Raw genomic sequence first — 16,474 nt, 5'->3', positions numbered from 1 at the left:
CACAGCATATCTGTATCCACATGATCAATACATGCGTCCTAAATGGCACATGTGACCATATTCCCTATATAGTGCACCACTTTTGACCAGAAAAAGTTATGTTGATGATTATATATCATTTGTTATGGGAATAGGGCTTAAGCCTTCAGAAAATATTCACACACCCTTGACTTTTTCCACATTTTATTATGTTACAAAATTGATTTAATTGTCATTTTTTGTCAAGGCTAAAAGGTGAATTAATCTCCCAGTGTCTGTTGGAAAGCAGACTGAACCAGGTTTTCCTCTAGGATTTTGTCTGTGCTCAGTGCCATTCCATTTATTTTTTATCCTGAAAAACTCCCCAGTCCTTAATAATTACAAGCATACCCATAACATGATGCAGCCACCACTATGCTTGAAAATATGGAGAGTGGTAGTCAGTAATGTGTTGTATTGGATTTGCCCCAAACATAACACTTTGTATTCAGGACAAAAAGTTAATTGCTTTGCCACATTTTTAGCAGTATTACTTTAGTGCCTTGTTGCAAACAGGATGCATGTTTTTGGAATATTTGTATTCTGTACAGGTTTCCTTCTTTTCACTCTGTGAATTAGGTTAGTATTGTGGAGTAACTACAATGATATGTGATTGTTTATCTACCTTAGTTAAATGCACTGACTGTAAGTCACTCTGGATAAGAGTGTCTTTTAAATGACCAAAATGTAAATGTGAAAATGATCAATTGCAAAGCACACTGGGTATTATTATTGGCCTTGTATCGGGTGTGGAGCTCATTAGAATAATACTCAGTGTTCATTTTACATTGACATTTTGGTCATTTAGCAGACACTCTTATCACACCATAGTGCCATCAGACTTCTGATACCAATGCAGGGTGAAAGGTGGCCATAGAATTGTGACCCACTATAAAAAAAATAAACGGTATAAATACAAATGAAAGGTATGTATGGGGCGGCGCACAATTGGCCCAGCGTCGTCCAGGGTAGGGTAGGGTAGGGGAGGGAATGGCCGGCGGGGAGGGAATGGCCGGCAGGGATGTAGCTCAGTTGGTAGAGCATGGCGTTTGTGGGTTCGATTCCCACGGGGGGCCAGTATGAGAAAAAAAAAATGTATGCACTCACTAACTGTATGTCGCTCTAGATAAGAGCGTCTGTTAAAATGACTAAAATGTAAAAATGTAAAATGATGTATCTTGTTACAAAATTCATTGGATTGTAGTTCGGGACAGTGTCAAAAAAAATACAAACATACTCAAAAGTAATTAAATACGTATTTCAAAGACATGTAACAGAAATACTGCCGATCTCTAATTGTATAGTATGTATGTTACAATAATTTGGGGGAAATTAAACTACAAAGCCAAATCCCCGAGAAACTACATTTCCGCACACAAAACTGAGAATAAGGCTGAATGACTTCTGGACTGTGACACACACACAGGACGAAGCCGATTCGGCGAGTTGTCAAATTAGCAAAGCTGACTAGCCAGCTAATGTATTGGTGGGAGACCAGTGTCAGTGGTTTTCTGAATAGAGAGCAAATTTGGGTTTTATCATGGTGTTTCCACTGTAGAAAACACTTCAAACGACACCCAAGGAATTTCCCCCCGCACGTTCCTCTTGCTCGAGCGCATAAACAAGGTAGGTTACAAAATATTCGAGCTAGCTACCAAGCTAGGTTAGCTTGTCGGTCAGCTAGCAAGAGACCTTACTAGCTACCCAGCTAATTGTATCCATTCTCCTCTACTAACTTTTGAGCTGACATAGCTAGCGAAGTGTTGTCCAGTTATACTTATATTTCGTTTAGTTATTTTGCCTAGAATCGTAGCTAACTAGGTCGCTACATCAGCTAGCTAACCCACTTAGAAATAGAAAGCAAGCAAGCTAGCTAACTACCTAACTCTCTTGTTTTGACAACCAGTCAAGTCTAAATATCTAGCTGAAGGGGGAAGGAATTGGCTAATAATGAATCTTGTTTAGCTGAATTTACTGTGGTATGTCAACCAAACAACAGAGATGTCAGCTTGCTTGCGGTGTTAGCTAGCTTGATAACATAGCACCTTACTAGGGCAGCTGACTAGGTTGTTTTGGCATTTAACTTAGCTAGCTACCTAACGTTAGCCAACTAACTAGTTAGCGTCATAAAGCATGTTCTCTTCATAGAGCACAGCAATTCTGTCCAAATGTAAAGCTCTGGTTTTGTCCTCAGCGATGACAGTTGCTACAGCCACCAGGGGCAGACTAGAGAGGTATTGAGAAGTTTGTTTGCCTGTCTAGCTATCATTCCCCGTCCCTCTCCATCCATGCAGCATCCCAAATGGCACTCCATTCCCTTTATAGTGCACTACTTTTGACCAGGGCCCAGGTCGAAAGTAGTGCCATTTGGGTCCCTTTATAGTGCACTACTTTTGACCAGGGCCCATGTCGAAAGTAGTGCCATTTGGGACGCACACCATATATCAAGGACAGTTGACCTGGCAGTTTATTAACCAGCTGACTAAACATTTTAAAAGTTGTGTATAAATATGTAGATTGATCAGTGTGATTGGTGTGTGTGATCTCCTGTGATTGGTGGGTTGTAAGTGGGAATGACTACCTCTCCTCTCATTGGTGGGTTGTAGGAGTGAATAACTGTATCTCTCCTGGCATTGGTGGTTTTCTAGGTGTGAATGACCGACGTGGTGCCCCCCACTGCGCTCAGCGAAGTCCAGCTCCGCCTCCTCTGCCACGATGACATAGACAGCGTCAAGCTGCTGTGCGGCGATTGGTTTCCCATCGAGTGAGTAGTGCGCTACGCGGCCAATAGCAACACAGGATCGTATTGTGTTTAGTAGGGAGAAAACTGTGTGAAACTGTAGTGGTACTTTCAGATTTTCGCTTTCGGTTTCAAAAACTTTTGCTATGTTGTGCCCCAGTGAACACGACCCAGGGCACCTGTCCTCACCTATCCCCTGTCACCTTAATACAGCTGAAGTCTACATCACCTGTCCTCACCTATCCTCTGTCACCTTAATACAGCGGAAGTCTACATCACCTGTCCTCACCTATCCCCTGTCACCTTAATACAGCTGAAGTATACATCACCTGTCCTCACCTATCACCTGTCAAATCAAATCAAATCAAATCAAATTTTATTGGTCACATGCGCCGAATACAACAGGTGCAGACATTACAGTGAAATGCTTACTTACAGCCCTTAACCAACAGTGCATTTATTTTTAACAAAAAAAGTAAAAATAAAACAACAACAAAAAAAAGTGTTGAGAAAAAAAAATGCAGAAGTAAAATAAAGTGACAGTAGGGAGGCTATATATACAGGGGGGTACCGTTGCAGAGTCAATGTGCGGGGGCACCGGCTAGTTGAGGTAATGTGTACATGTGGGTAGAGTTAAAGTGACTATGCATAAATAATTAACAGAGTAGCAGCAGCGTAAAAAGGATGGGGTGGGGGGGCAGTGCAAATAGTCCGGGTAGCCATGATTAGCTGTTCAGGAGTCTTATGGCTTGGGGGTAGAAGCTGTTGAGAAGTCTTTTGGACCTAGACTTGGCACTCCGGTACCGCTTGCCGTGCGGTAGCAGAGAGAACAGTCTATGACTAGGGTGGCTAGAGTCTTTGACAATTTTGAGGGCCTTCCTCTGACACCGCCTGGTATAGAGGTCCTGGATGGCAGGAAGCTTGTCACCTTAATACAGCGGAAGTCTACATCACCTGTCCTCACCTATCCCCTGTCACCTTAATACAGCGGAAGTCTACATCACCTGTCCTCACCTATCCCCTGTCAGCTTAATACAGCGGAAGTCTACATCACCTGTACTCACCTATCTCCTGTCAGCTTAATACAGCTGAAGTCTACTCATTCTATTTGCCACCTGTCCCTACCTTATAACATATTAGGCCTATAAGCCATTTAGCAAACGCCTTTATCTGAAGTGACTTAGTCATGCATGCATTTTCCGTATGAGTGGCCCCAGCAGGAATCTAACCTCCGACCCTTACCTGTCTCCCTGCAGGTACCCAGACTCATGGTATAATGACATCACATCCAACAAGAAGTTCTTCTCCCTAGCCGCTATCTTCAAGGGAGGCATCGTAGGAATGATCGTAGCTGAGATCAAGGGCCGGACCAAAGTACACAGAGAGGTACGGGTGCTGGGGTAGAAATGGTCCTGATTGACTGACTGACAGACAGTACACAGAGGGGTACGGGTGCTGGGGTAGAGATGGTCCTGACTGACTGACAGACAGTACACAGAGAGGTAAGGGTGCTGGGGTATAGATTGTCCTGACTGATTGACAGTACACAGAAAGGTGCTGATGCTGGGGTAGAGATGGTACTGACTGACTGACTGACTGACTGACAGACTGACTGACAGACAGTACACAGAGAGGTACGGGTGCAGGGGTAGAGATGGTCCTGACTGACAAGACAGTACACAGAGGTACGGGTGCTGGTGTAGAGAATGGTCCTGACTGACTGACAGTACACAGAAAGGTGCGGGTGCTGGGGTAGAGATGGTCCTGACTGACTGACAGTACACAGAGAGGTATGGGTGCTGGGGTAGAGATGGTCCTGACTGACTGACTGACTGACAGTACAGAGGAAGGTACGGTTGCTGGGGTAGATATGGTCCTGACTGACTGACAGTACACAGAGAAGTACGGATACTGGGGAGAGATGGTCCTGACTGACTGACAGACAGTACACAGAAAGGTATTGGTGCAGGGTAGAGATGGTCCTGACTGACTGACTGACAGTACACAGAAAGGTATTGGTGCAGGGTAGAGATGGTCCTGACTGACTGACTGACTGACAGTACACAGAAAGGTACGGGTGCTGGGTAGAGATGGTCCTGACTGACTGACTGACAGTACACAGAAAGGTATTGGTGCAGGGGAGAGATGGTCCTGACTGACTGACTGACAGTACACAGAAAGGTACGGGTGCTGGGTAGAGATGGTCCTGACTGACTGACTGACAGTACACAGAAAGGCATTGGTGCAGGGGTAGAGATGGTCCTGACTGACTGACAGACAGTACACAGAGAGGTAAGGGTGCAGGGGAGAGATGGTCCTGACTGACTGACTGACAGTACACAGAAAGGTATTGGTGCAGGGTAGAGATGGTTCTGACTGACTGACTGACTGACAGTACACAGAGAGGTAAGGGTGCTGGGGTAGAGATGGTCCTGACTGACTGACTGACTGACAGTACACAGAGAGGTAAGGGTGCTGGGGTAGAGATGGTCCTGACTGACTGACTGACAGACAGTACACAGAGAGGTAAGGGTGCTGGGGTAGAGATGGTCCTGACTGACTGACTGACAGACAGTACACAGAGAGGTAAGGGTGCTGGGGTAGAGATGGTCCTGACTGACTGACTGACAGACAGTACACAGAGAGGTATGGGTGCAGGGTAGAGATGGTCCTGACTGACTGACACGACGATTAAACATGTTTTCAGAAAATATGTCCATTATAGACTGAATATACCCCATATTGAACATGTTGTTGGAAGCTGAATGTTTTGACTGAATATTCCCCATATTGAACATGTTGTTGGAAGCTGAATGTTTTGACTGAATATACCCCATATTGAACATGTTGTTGGAAGCTGAATGTTTTGACTGAATATACCCCATATTGAACATGTTGTTGGAAGCTGAATGTTTTGACTGAATATACCCCATATAGAACATGTTATTGGAAGCTGAATGTTTTGACTGAATATACCCCATATTGAACATGTTGTTGGAAGCTGAATGTTTTGACTGAATATACCCCATATTGAACATGTTGTTGGAAGCTGAATGTTTTGACTGAATATACCCCATATTGAACATGTTGTTGGAAGCTGAATGTTTTGACTGAATATACCCCATATTGAACATGTTGTTGGAAGCTGAATGTTTTGACTGAATATACCCCATATAGAACATGTTGTTGGAAGCTGAATGTTTTGACTGAATATACCCCATATTGAAGATGTTGTTGGAAGCTGAATGTTTTTACTGAATATACCCCATATAGAACATGTTGTTGGAAGCTGAATGTTTTGACTGAATATACCCCATATTGAACATGTTGTTGGAAGCTGAATGTTTTGACAGACAGTAGTTGTCAGTGGGGTCATTTTATTGTCATGGTTGGAGTCAATTCCATTAAAATGTTGGTCAATTCAGGAAGAACACTGAAATTGGAATTTGTATTACTATCTGAATTGACAGGGATTTAAATGGAATAGTGCCCAACCCTGATTATAGTAGGTATGTTTCCAGTAGTGTAGTTAGTTCAATATCCCTGTCAGTCAGAGTCGTTAGGAACAGTCTGAAATGGAACACACTGACATTCTACATTCTGTTAATAGTCTCCTACTAATTAGACCTGAAGCAGCCAGAGGGAAGAGGAGGGTGGAGGGGAGGAGGGGAGGAGGGAGGAGGGTGGAGGGGAGGAGGGGAGGAGGGTGGAGGGAGGAGGGGAGGAGGGATGGAGGGGAGGAGGTGGGTGGGGACAAGGGGGACGAGGGGTGGAGGAGGGGAGATTAGGAGGGTGGAGGAGGAGGAGGGGGGTGGAGGAGGAGGAGGGGGGTGGGGTGGAGGAGGAGGAGGGGGGTGGAGGAGGAGGGGGTGGGGTGGAGAGGAGGAGGGGGTGGAGAGGAGGGGGGGAGGAGGGGGGTGGAGAGTAGGGGAGGAGTGGGGAGGAGAGGAGGAGGGGGTGGAGAGGAGGAGGGGAGAGGAGAGGAGGGGGAGGAGAGGGGGTGGAGAGGAGAGGGGGTGGAGAGTAGGGGTGGAGAGGAGGGGGGTGGAGAGGAGGTGGGGTGGAGAGTAGGGGAGGAGTGGGGTGGAGAGGAGAGGAGGGGAGGAGTGGGGTGGAGAGGAGGAGGGGGGTGGAGAGGAGGGGGAGGGAGAGGAGGGAGGTGGAGAGGAGAGGAGGGAGGTGGGGAGGAGAGGAGGGAGGTGGGGAGGAGTGGAGGGAGGTGGAGAGGAGAGGAGGGGGGTGGAGAGGAGGGAGGTGGGGAGGAGGAGGGAGGTGGAGAGGAGGGAGGTGGAGAGGAGAGGAGGGGGGTGGGGAGGAGGGAGGTGGAGAGGAGAGGAGGGGGTGGAGAGGAGAGGAGGGGGGTGGCGAGGAGGGAGGTGGGGAGGAGGAGGGGGGTGGAGAGGAGAGGAGGGAGGTGGAGAGGAGAGGAGGGAGGTGGGGGAGGAGGAGGGGGAGGAGAGGAGGGAGGTGGAGAGGAGAGGAGGGAGGTGGGGGAGGAGGAGGGGTGGAGAGGAGAGGAGGGGGGTGGAGAGGAGGAGGGGGGGTGGAGAGGAGGTAACTATAAGCAGTAGAATCAAATTAAAAAAAAAAAGATAAAAATACACCTTATGGAATAGCTACTTCTTTGCAAATGTTGTTGATCAGTATAATAAAATAAGTCCCAAATGGAAGGGAAACAGATTGTTTGTCATCTGTAGCCACATTAAATCAGCCAAAAACAAGCTGAATAACTCAACGCATGACACACTCCTAATGAATATGCATTCCCCTGTATTACAGATAGGCGGAGACTGCATCTTTCTTTACCCAGTTTATCAATAGACATTTACCTTTCAAATAAATGATTACCATTACGTTGTTGTGTGGTTAGATTGGTTAAAACAATGTCAGATTGATTGTATTATTGATTCATTAAAAACGTTGACGTAAAACATTTCAAATGTATTGATATTGGTACTCAAAAGATGGCCAACCATTGAACAGAGCAGTAGCTTGTCTGGATCAAGTGGCATTCTGGGACTTGGGCTGATATGCTTTATTTGACAAGGCTTTTCTTTTGTAATTGTTCAGGTGTCCGGTATCTTTGTACTGAACCTGGTATCGATATCGAAGTCACAATTCTGGTGTCCTGACAACGCTAGGAGGGGGTTACAGGGAGGAGGAGAGGAGGAGGGGGTGCAGAAGAGATGAGAGGGGGACGGGGGAAAGGAGAGAGGTGGAGGGGGTGATGAAGGAATGGAGGAGAGGAGATGGAGGGTAACTCATTTCCCTGATGGGTATTTGTGTTAATAATACCACCCTGTTGTTAATCAGTGTTTTATAGCTGTGTATAACCTCTCCCCTCTGCAGGATGGAGACATCCTTGCCTCTAGATTTCCTGTGGACACCCAGGTGGCTTACATCCTCAGTCTGGGGGTGGTGAAGGACTTCAGGAAACTTGGAATAGGTAGGTACACTCACTCACTCACTCACTCACTCACTCACTCACTCACTCACTCACTCACTCACTCACTCACTGTCTTCTGCTGCTCCTCCCTCCCTCCCTCCCTCCCTCCCTCCCTCCCTCCCTCCCTCCCTCCCTCCCTCCCTCTCCTGCTACTCTTCCTTCCCCCCCTCCCAGGCTCCTTGCTGCTGGACAGTCTGAAGGAACACATCTCCACCACGGCCCAGGACCACTGCAAGGCCATCTACCTCCACGTGCTGACCACCAACACCACGGCTATACACTTCTACCACAACAGGTAGGTTGGGACCACTGTGGAAATAAGTCATTGACTTTATTGTGTTATCCTGAGGAAAAATGTACTTTATGACTGTGATGTCTGTATTTTGTAAAACTGTATTTTTTTTAAAATGTAGGTACTGGGTGTATATGTATTTTTAAATTGTCATAAAATGAAGGAATGAATCTCAACAGAGACTTCAGGCAGCATCACTACCTACCTTACTACTACTCAATACGAGGGGTGCTGAAAGACGGCTTCACATACGTACTGTACATCAACGGAGGGCATCCGCCCTGGACGCTCTTATATCCTTTATTACAAGGGGGGTGGGAGGGGTCGGGATTGGTGGGAGGGGTCGGGATTGGTGGGGGGGAATTTACTTGCAATTGAATTGGAATTGCAGCAATCTTTAAAAGTTTAATTGTAAAAGAAAATCATTCCTGGAATTGAACAAGAACCATCCTTAAAATATACTTCAAATGTAACCCTTTATGCCAATACATTCCATATCATAAGGCTATACCTCAACAGCCTAGTTTTACCCCAACACAGTGGTCTGAAACTCCTGGTTTGCAGGCCACATCAGGCAAGTCACATTATGCTGGCTTGTAAAGTGATATGTAATTCCTATATGAATGTAGGTAGGGGTAAAGTGACTATGCATAGATAATAAACAGCGAGTAGCAGCAGTGTAAAAACAAAGGGCGGGGGGGTCAATGTAAATTGTCCGGGTGGCCATTTGATTAATTGTTCAGCAGTCTTATGGCTTGGGGGTAGAAGCTGTTAAGGAGCCTTTTGGTCCTAGACTTGGCGCTCCGGTACCGCTTGCCGTGCGGTAGCAGAGAGAACAGTCTATGTCTTGGGTGACTGGAATCTTGGACAATTTTTTGGGCCTTCCTCTGACACTGCTTAGTATATAGGTCCTGGAAGGATCTGGGGACCCATGCCAAATCTTTTCAGTCTCCAGAACCTTCTTCACGACTGTCTTGGTGTGTTTGGACCATGATCGTTTTTTGGTGATGTGGACACCAAGGAACTTGAAACTCTCGACCCGCTCCACTACAGTGCGACTACATAAGTCACACTTTAACATTTCCACATATTCGAAGTCTCTGCGGCCTACTGTCCGACCGTGTATTGGGCTTGCATCTGTCCTATGTCTGGTGGCTGATGGAATGAAACTTACCTTGCTCCTATTCTTGCTGAACTTAATCTACTTCCGGAGGCCAGCAGCTCAAAATATTGGGCCAGATTGTGTGTTGGGTCCTCTATGATGCGTTTGGCCTTGTCCCTTGCCCGTTTATCATAGAGGTCCTGAAGCACCCTGCACTGCAGCCCGCAGAGCTTTGACCCACTGACAGCCCACCGTACCAGGCCACTGACAGCCCAACGTACCAGGCCACTGACAGCCCAACGTACCAGGCCACTGACTGCCCACCGTACCAGGCCAGGAAACAGAAAGTCTGCACACTCTCCAAATGGCCGGTGTAGTAGTTGGATACTATCCTGGTGTTGACATTCAGTTGTCTCATTCTGGTGTAGTAGTTGGACAGTATCCTGGTGTTGACATTCAGTTGTCTCAGTCTGGTGTAGTAGTTGGACAGTATCCTGGTGTTGACATTCAGTTGTCTCAGTCTGGTGTAGTAGTTGGAGACTATCCGGGTGTTGACATTCAGTTGTCTCAGTCTGGTGTAGTAGTTGGACAGTATCCTGGTGTTGACATTCAGTTGTCAGTCTGTTCAGCAGGTACAGTTGTTGTTGACACGTTTTATTGATGTTCTGAGGGTTGGCGTTATAAAAAACATGAGCTGGAGCGTGCGTAGAGGTGCTGACTATCGGCGAATTAACTGTAAGCTATCAAAATAAATAAAGAAGTCCCAGTGATGCCGAAACGTTGGTGTTTTACCCAATAAATTACTGGGAGTTTATATATACTGAGTGTTGGCATTAAAAGAGTGTGCTGTCCATGATGGTTCCCAGGTACTTAAAACTCCCCACTCTACCTGTTCACCACCCAGGACTATGTGGCTCACTGGGTCTGCCTTCCTCTGGAAATCAATGAGCTGTTATTTTATTTTGTTGATGTTGAGTGTGAGGTAATTGTTATTGCACCAGTCATGAACCCTGTTTACTTCTGGTTGGAAATGCGGTGTGTCATCTGAGAGGTCAACAAGGTGGCGTCATCTGCATATTTCACTGCCAAGCAGTCTCTGTCGTACCGTCTCAAGTCATTGGTGTATATGGAGAATAGTACTGGAGAGATGACAGTTCCTTGGGGGGATCCGGTAGATGAACACAGAGGAAGGGATGTTGTGTTGTTGAACTTGACGTACTGTCCCCTGTTCAGCAGGAAGTCCACAAGGTGATGCTGAGTCCACCTGCAGGTGGGAGAGTTAGTCACAGACAAGGTAATGCTGGGTCCACCTGTAGGTGGGAGAGTTAGTCACAGACAAGGTGATGCTGAGTCCATCTGCAGGTGGGAAAGTTAGTCACAGACAAGGTGAGGCTGGGTCCACCTGTAGGTGGGAGAGTTAGTCACAGACAAGGTGAGGCTGGGTCCACCTGTAGGTGGGAGAGTTAGTCACAGACAAGGTGAGGCTGGGTCCACCTGTAGGTGGGAGAGTTAGTCACAGACAAGGTGAGGCTGGGTCCACCTGTAGGTGGGAAAGTTAGTCACAGACAAGGTGAGGCTGGGTCCACCTGTAGGTGGGAGAGTTAGTCACAGACAAGGTGAGGCTGGGTCCACCTGTAGGTGGGAGAGTTAGTCACAGACAAGGTGAGGCTGGGTCCACCTGTAGGTGGGAGAGTTAGTCACAGACAAGGTGAGGCTGGGTCCACCTGTAGGTGGGAGAGTTAGTCACAGACAAGGTGAGGCTGCATGCAGTTAAAAGCAGAGGAGAAGTCCAGGAAAAGGATGCACACATAAGAGTGAGGCCTCTCCAGGTGTGTCGCGGCACTGTGCAAACCTGTCAGGACTGCATCCTCCACTGATCTGTTCTTCCTGTATGCAAACTGCATTGGGTCAAGGGCGCCATCCACATGAGACGTGTGAGTATCAAGCGCTCAAGGCAACTTCACAATGACTGATGTTAAGGCCACTGGACAATAGTCATTCAGCTCCACTGGGGTGTTCTTCTTTGGAACTGGTTGGATCTCAGAGCTCTTCCAGAGAGGGAACCATGTGTTCTGATAGGGAGGATCTGAGCTCTTCCAGAGAAGGAACCATGTGTTCTGAAAGGGAGGATCTCAGAGCTCTTCCAGAGAGGGAACCATGTGCTCTGATAGGGAGGGTCAGAGCTCTTCCAGAGGGGGAACCATGTGTTCTGATAGGGAGGATCTGAGGTCTTCCAGAGGGGGAACCATGTGTTCTGATAGGGAGGATCTCAGAGCCCTTCCAGAGAGGGAACCATGTGTTCTGATAGGGAGGATCTCGGAGCTCTTCCAGAGAGGGAACCATGTGTTCTGATAGGGAGGATCTCAGAGCTCTTCCAGAGAGGGAACCATGTGTTCTGATAGGGAGGATCTCAGAGCTCTTCCAGAGAAGGAACCATGTGTTCTGATAGGGAGGATCTCAGAGCTCTTCCAGAGAGGGAACCATGTGTTCTGATAGGGAGGATCTCTGAGCTCTTCCAGAGAGGGAACCATGTGTTCTGATAGGGAGGATTTCAGAGCTCTTCCAGATAGGGAACCATGTGTTCTGATAGGGAGGATCTCAGAGCTCTTCCAGAGAGGGAACCATGTGTTCTGATAGGGAGGATCTCTGAGCTCTTCCAGAGAGGGAGGATCTCAGAGCTCTTCCAGAGAGGGAACCATGTGTTCTGATAGGGATTATCTCAGAGCTCTTCCAGAGAGGGAACCATGTGTTCTGATAGGGAGGATCTGAGCTCTTCCAGAGAAGGAACCATGTGTTCTGACAGGGAGGATCTGAGGTCTTCCAGAGGGGGAACCATGTGTTCTGATAGGGAGGATCTCGGAGCTCTTCCAGAGAGGGAACCATGTGTTCTGATAGGGAGGATCTCAGAGCTCTTCCAGAGAGGGAACCATGTGTTCTGATGGGGAGGATCTCAGAGCTCTTCCAGAGAGGGAACCATGTGTTCTGAAAGGGAGGATCTCAGAGCTCTTCCAGAGAGGGAACCATGTGTTCTGATAGGGAGGATCTCAGAGCTCTTCCAGAGAGGGAACCATGTGTTCTGATTGGAGGATCTCTGAGCTCTTCCAGAGAGGGAACCATGTGTTCTGATAGGGAGGATCTCAGAGCTCTTCCAGAGAGGGAACCATGTGTTCTGATAGGGAGGATCTCGGAGCTCTTCCAGAGAGGGAACCATGTGTTCTGATGGGGGAGGATCTCAGAGCTCTTCCAGAGAGGGGACCATGTGTTCTAATGGGGAGCTGTTAAAGAGAGTGCAGAAGATGTCTGCCAGCTCATTATTCCTTCAGTAGCCGTCCCTTGATGTTGTCTGGTTCAAGTGCTATGTTGGACGTGACTCTCTTGAAGACCCGCCTCGTGCTCCATGGTTGGCTCCTCCCCTCCTGCTCCATGGTTGGCTCCTCCCCTCCATCCAGGGCCTGGCGCTCCAGTTGTTCCCTCAGGCTTTCTGTTACAGTGGAGAAGTCTGAATGATCAAAACCGCAGTAAAAAGTGTAAATTGACCAACTGTTCCTCCTTCTTTATGTTTATCCCTTGGGTTTTCTTCTTGGCTTGCCCGGTGAGGGTTGCCAGCATAAGATATATCAATCAGTCAATGTGCATGCAAAATCACAGATGCATAAACACAAATATTGAAATAAACAATTTTTAAAATCAACCTGCAGTAAAGCATGCTGGGAAATATGATAATGATGGGCGTGGTTTTGAGTCTGAGTGTTTTACTCTACACAGTCAAAATGACACAATCACCTCTGGTTATTAACGCCAACACTCAGGTCTTTACAACGCTGAGTGTTCATTTAACTCCTAAATTAATAAACCTCTCATACATTTTATGGAGAGTGGAATTCCACTCTACCTTTTTATAGTATTTTTGCGTTAGACAGACACAGCATGATCGGTGGAGACGGGAGTCGAACCCTGGTCTCCGGTGGGGAAGCACATATTTGCTTGTTGCTGGCAGTGTTGCCCACATGACCACGGCTCTGGACCATCCTCTAATTTCTATCATGGATCTTGTTTCGAACAATGCATTTAAGCAATTGACAACGTGTAAGTGTTACAATTATTTTTGTTGAAATATAAAAATTGTATAGCAAATGTGTTTAGGTGTTTCCCAATCTCATAAAAAAAGGTTTTGGGATTATTGTAATTGTTTTTAGAGCATGAAGCTTTGTTCCCCACAATGTGCCAAACCAATTGGAAAAAAACGGAATAACGCAATAATGGATAGAGTACAGTACAGTAGTCACTACAGAGTGGAATTAGAGTATTGAGCATTTTCAGAATTATTTCATGCTGTTCATATTTAACAGCTTCAGCAGCTATGATATTCACTAATTTGATTGGTTATATTTAGGATAATGTTTTACATATTTGATTGTATGTTTTAATATGAAAAGCTAATTCCCCAAATTCCTGAAAGTTTTCAGAATTCAGGGTACATTTAGAGGTTTACCAAGAATATTCCCTCTTAAGAGGTTGAGTTTGTCTGGAATTCGAGATTAGTTGAATTGACTCTAAATTGAAGAACCGCTATAGAATATTAAATTGACAGAATTTATAGGGAGAGGGAATTGAATTGGAATTGAATTTGTGTAATTGACCCCAACCTTGCTACATCAAGCCTATAGTCCTTGACGGTCCCCCTGCACTGACTACATCCAACACATTGGCTCGACCCTGGCCAGCCTCAGTCCCTGCTCCATCCCCCAGAGACTCTACAGACAGGCCCAGTCTCTGCTCCGCAGCCTAATACCCTGGTCCGGCATCGCATCCAAGACTGGTATACAGTACAGCAGGACCATGTGACAGTAGAGGTGTGTATATGGGAGAGGGGGGAGGTGTGTGTGTGTTAGGGGGAGGTGTTTGTGTGTGTTAGGGGGGAGGTGTGTGTGTGTTAGGGGGGAGGTGTGTGTGTGTTAGGGGGGGTGTGTGTGTGTTAGGGGGAGGTGTGTGTGTGTTAGGGGGAGGTGTGTGTGTTAGGTGGGAGGTGTGTGTGTGTTAGGGGGAGGTGTGTGTGTGTGTGTTAGGGGGAGGTGTGTGTGTGTTAGGGGGAGGTGTGTGTGTGTTAGGGGGAGGTGTGTGTGTGTTAGGGGGAGGTGTGTGTGTGTTAGGTGGGAGGTGTGTGTGTGTTAGGGGGAGGTGTGTGTGTGTGTACAGTATGTGTTTGGCCTATCTGTTGTTGATTGACTTTGATTTAACTCCATACTCTCTCCCCCCTCTCTGTCTATCTCTCCGCTCTCTGTCTCTCTCTCTCTCTCTCTCCCCCCTCTCTTTCTCCCCCCTCTCTGTCTCTCCCCTCTCTGTCTCTCCCTTCTCGGTTTCTCTCTCTCTCCCCTCGGTTTCTCTCTCTCTCCCCTCTGTTTCTCTCTCTCCCCTCTGTTTCTCTCTCTCCCCTCTGTTTCTCTCTCTCCCCTCTGTTTCTCTCTCTCTCCCCTCTCTGTTTCTCTCTCTCTCCCTTCTCGGTTTCTCTCCCCCCTCTGTCTCTCTGTCTCTCTCTCCGCTCTCTGTCTCTCCCCCCTCTCTTTCTCCCCCCTCTCTGTCTCTCCCTTCTCGGTTTCTCTCTCTCTCCCCTCTGTTTCTTTCTCCCCTCTCTGTTTCTCTCTCTCTCCCCCCTCTGTTTCTCTCTCTCTCCCCCCTCTGTTTCTCTCTCTCTCCCCCCTCTGTTTCTCTCTCTCTCCCCTCTCTGTTTCTCTCTCTCCCCCTTCTCTGTTTCTCTCGCTCTCCCTTCTCTGTTTCTCTCTTTCTCCCCTCTGTTTCTCTCTCCCTCCCCTCTGTTTTTCTCTCTCTCCCCTCTGTTTCTCTGTCTCTCTCTCTCTCTCTCTGCTCTCTCTCTCTCTCTCTCTCTCTCTCTCTCTCTCTCTCTCTCTCTCTCTCTCTCTCTCTCTCTCTCTCTGTCTCTCTCTCTCTCCCCTCTCTGTTTCTCTCTGTCCCTCTCTCTCTCTCTCTCTCTCTCTCTCTCTCTCTCTCTCTCTCTCTCTCTCTCTCTCTCTCTCTCTCTCTCTCTCTGTCCCCCCTCTCTGTTTCTCTCTGTCTCTCTCTCCCCTCTGTCTCCCTATCTTTCCCCATCTCTCTCTTTTCTCTCCCTCATCTCTCTCTCGCTCCCCCTCTCTTTTTTCCTCCAGGGTCTTCCCCTGTGTTCTTCAGGACCCTCTGACCCCACCTGAATACCAAACCAAACCACCCAGCCCACCAAACCAAACCACCCAGCCCACCAAACCAAACCACCCAGCCCACCAAACCAAACCACCCAGCCCACCAAACCACCCACCAAACCAAGCCACCCACCAAACCACCCAGCAAGCTACACACCAAGCGTCTCGTCTCTCCCTGGCTGTCCTACAGCTCTTACAGAGACTATGTATTATAGCTGTACATTATATATATCCTCTAATATATAAATACATATATACTGTATATACAGTGGGGAGAACAAGTATTTGATACACTGCCGATTTTGCAGGTTTTCCTACTTACAAAGCATGTAGAGGTCTGTAATTTTTATCATAGGTACACTTCAACTGTGAGAGACGGAATCTAAAACAAAAATCCAGAAAATCACATTGTATGATTTTTAAGTAATTAATTTGCATTTTATTGCATGACATAAGTATTTGATACATCAGAAAAGCAGAACTTAATATTTGGTACAGAAACCTTTGTTTGCAATTACAGAGATCATATGTTTCCTGTAGGTCTTGACCAGGTTTGCACATACTGCAGCAGGGATTTTGGCCCACTCCTCCATACAGACCTTCTCCAGATCCTTCAGGTTTCGGGGCTGTCGCTGGGCAATACGGACTTTCAGCTCCCTCCAAAGATTTTCTATTGGGTTCAGGT

At 47.2% G+C, this 16,474-nt stretch overlaps 1 protein-coding gene across 1 annotated transcript; it reads left to right on the top strand.

The window, feature by feature from the left end:
- Positions 1–1,417: 1,417 nt before the first annotated feature.
- LOC121556142 (N-alpha-acetyltransferase 60) lies at positions 1,418–15,866 on the top strand. The gene is made up of 8 exons (XM_041870031.1): positions 1,418–1,644; positions 2,667–2,782; positions 4,015–4,144; positions 8,108–8,204; positions 8,379–8,499; positions 8,676–8,789; positions 14,287–14,451; positions 15,760–15,866. The coding sequence occupies exons 2-7, from the start codon at positions 2,673–2,675 to the stop codon at positions 14,441–14,443; spliced, it is 729 nt and encodes a 242-aa protein (XP_041725965.1). The 5' UTR covers positions 1,418–1,644; positions 2,667–2,672; the 3' UTR covers positions 14,444–14,451; positions 15,760–15,866.
- The last annotated feature ends 608 nt before the right edge of the window (positions 15,867–16,474 follow it).

This window comes from Coregonus clupeaformis, unplaced genomic scaffold, assembly GCF_020615455.1.
Source record: "Coregonus clupeaformis isolate EN_2021a unplaced genomic scaffold, ASM2061545v1 scaf0263, whole genome shotgun sequence".
In the NCBI taxonomy this organism is placed as follows: Eukaryota; Metazoa; Chordata; class Actinopteri; order Salmoniformes; family Salmonidae; genus Coregonus; species Coregonus clupeaformis.
Note: the sequence above shows the minus strand (reverse complement) of the source record. Positions and strands in the feature narration are given on the sequence as shown.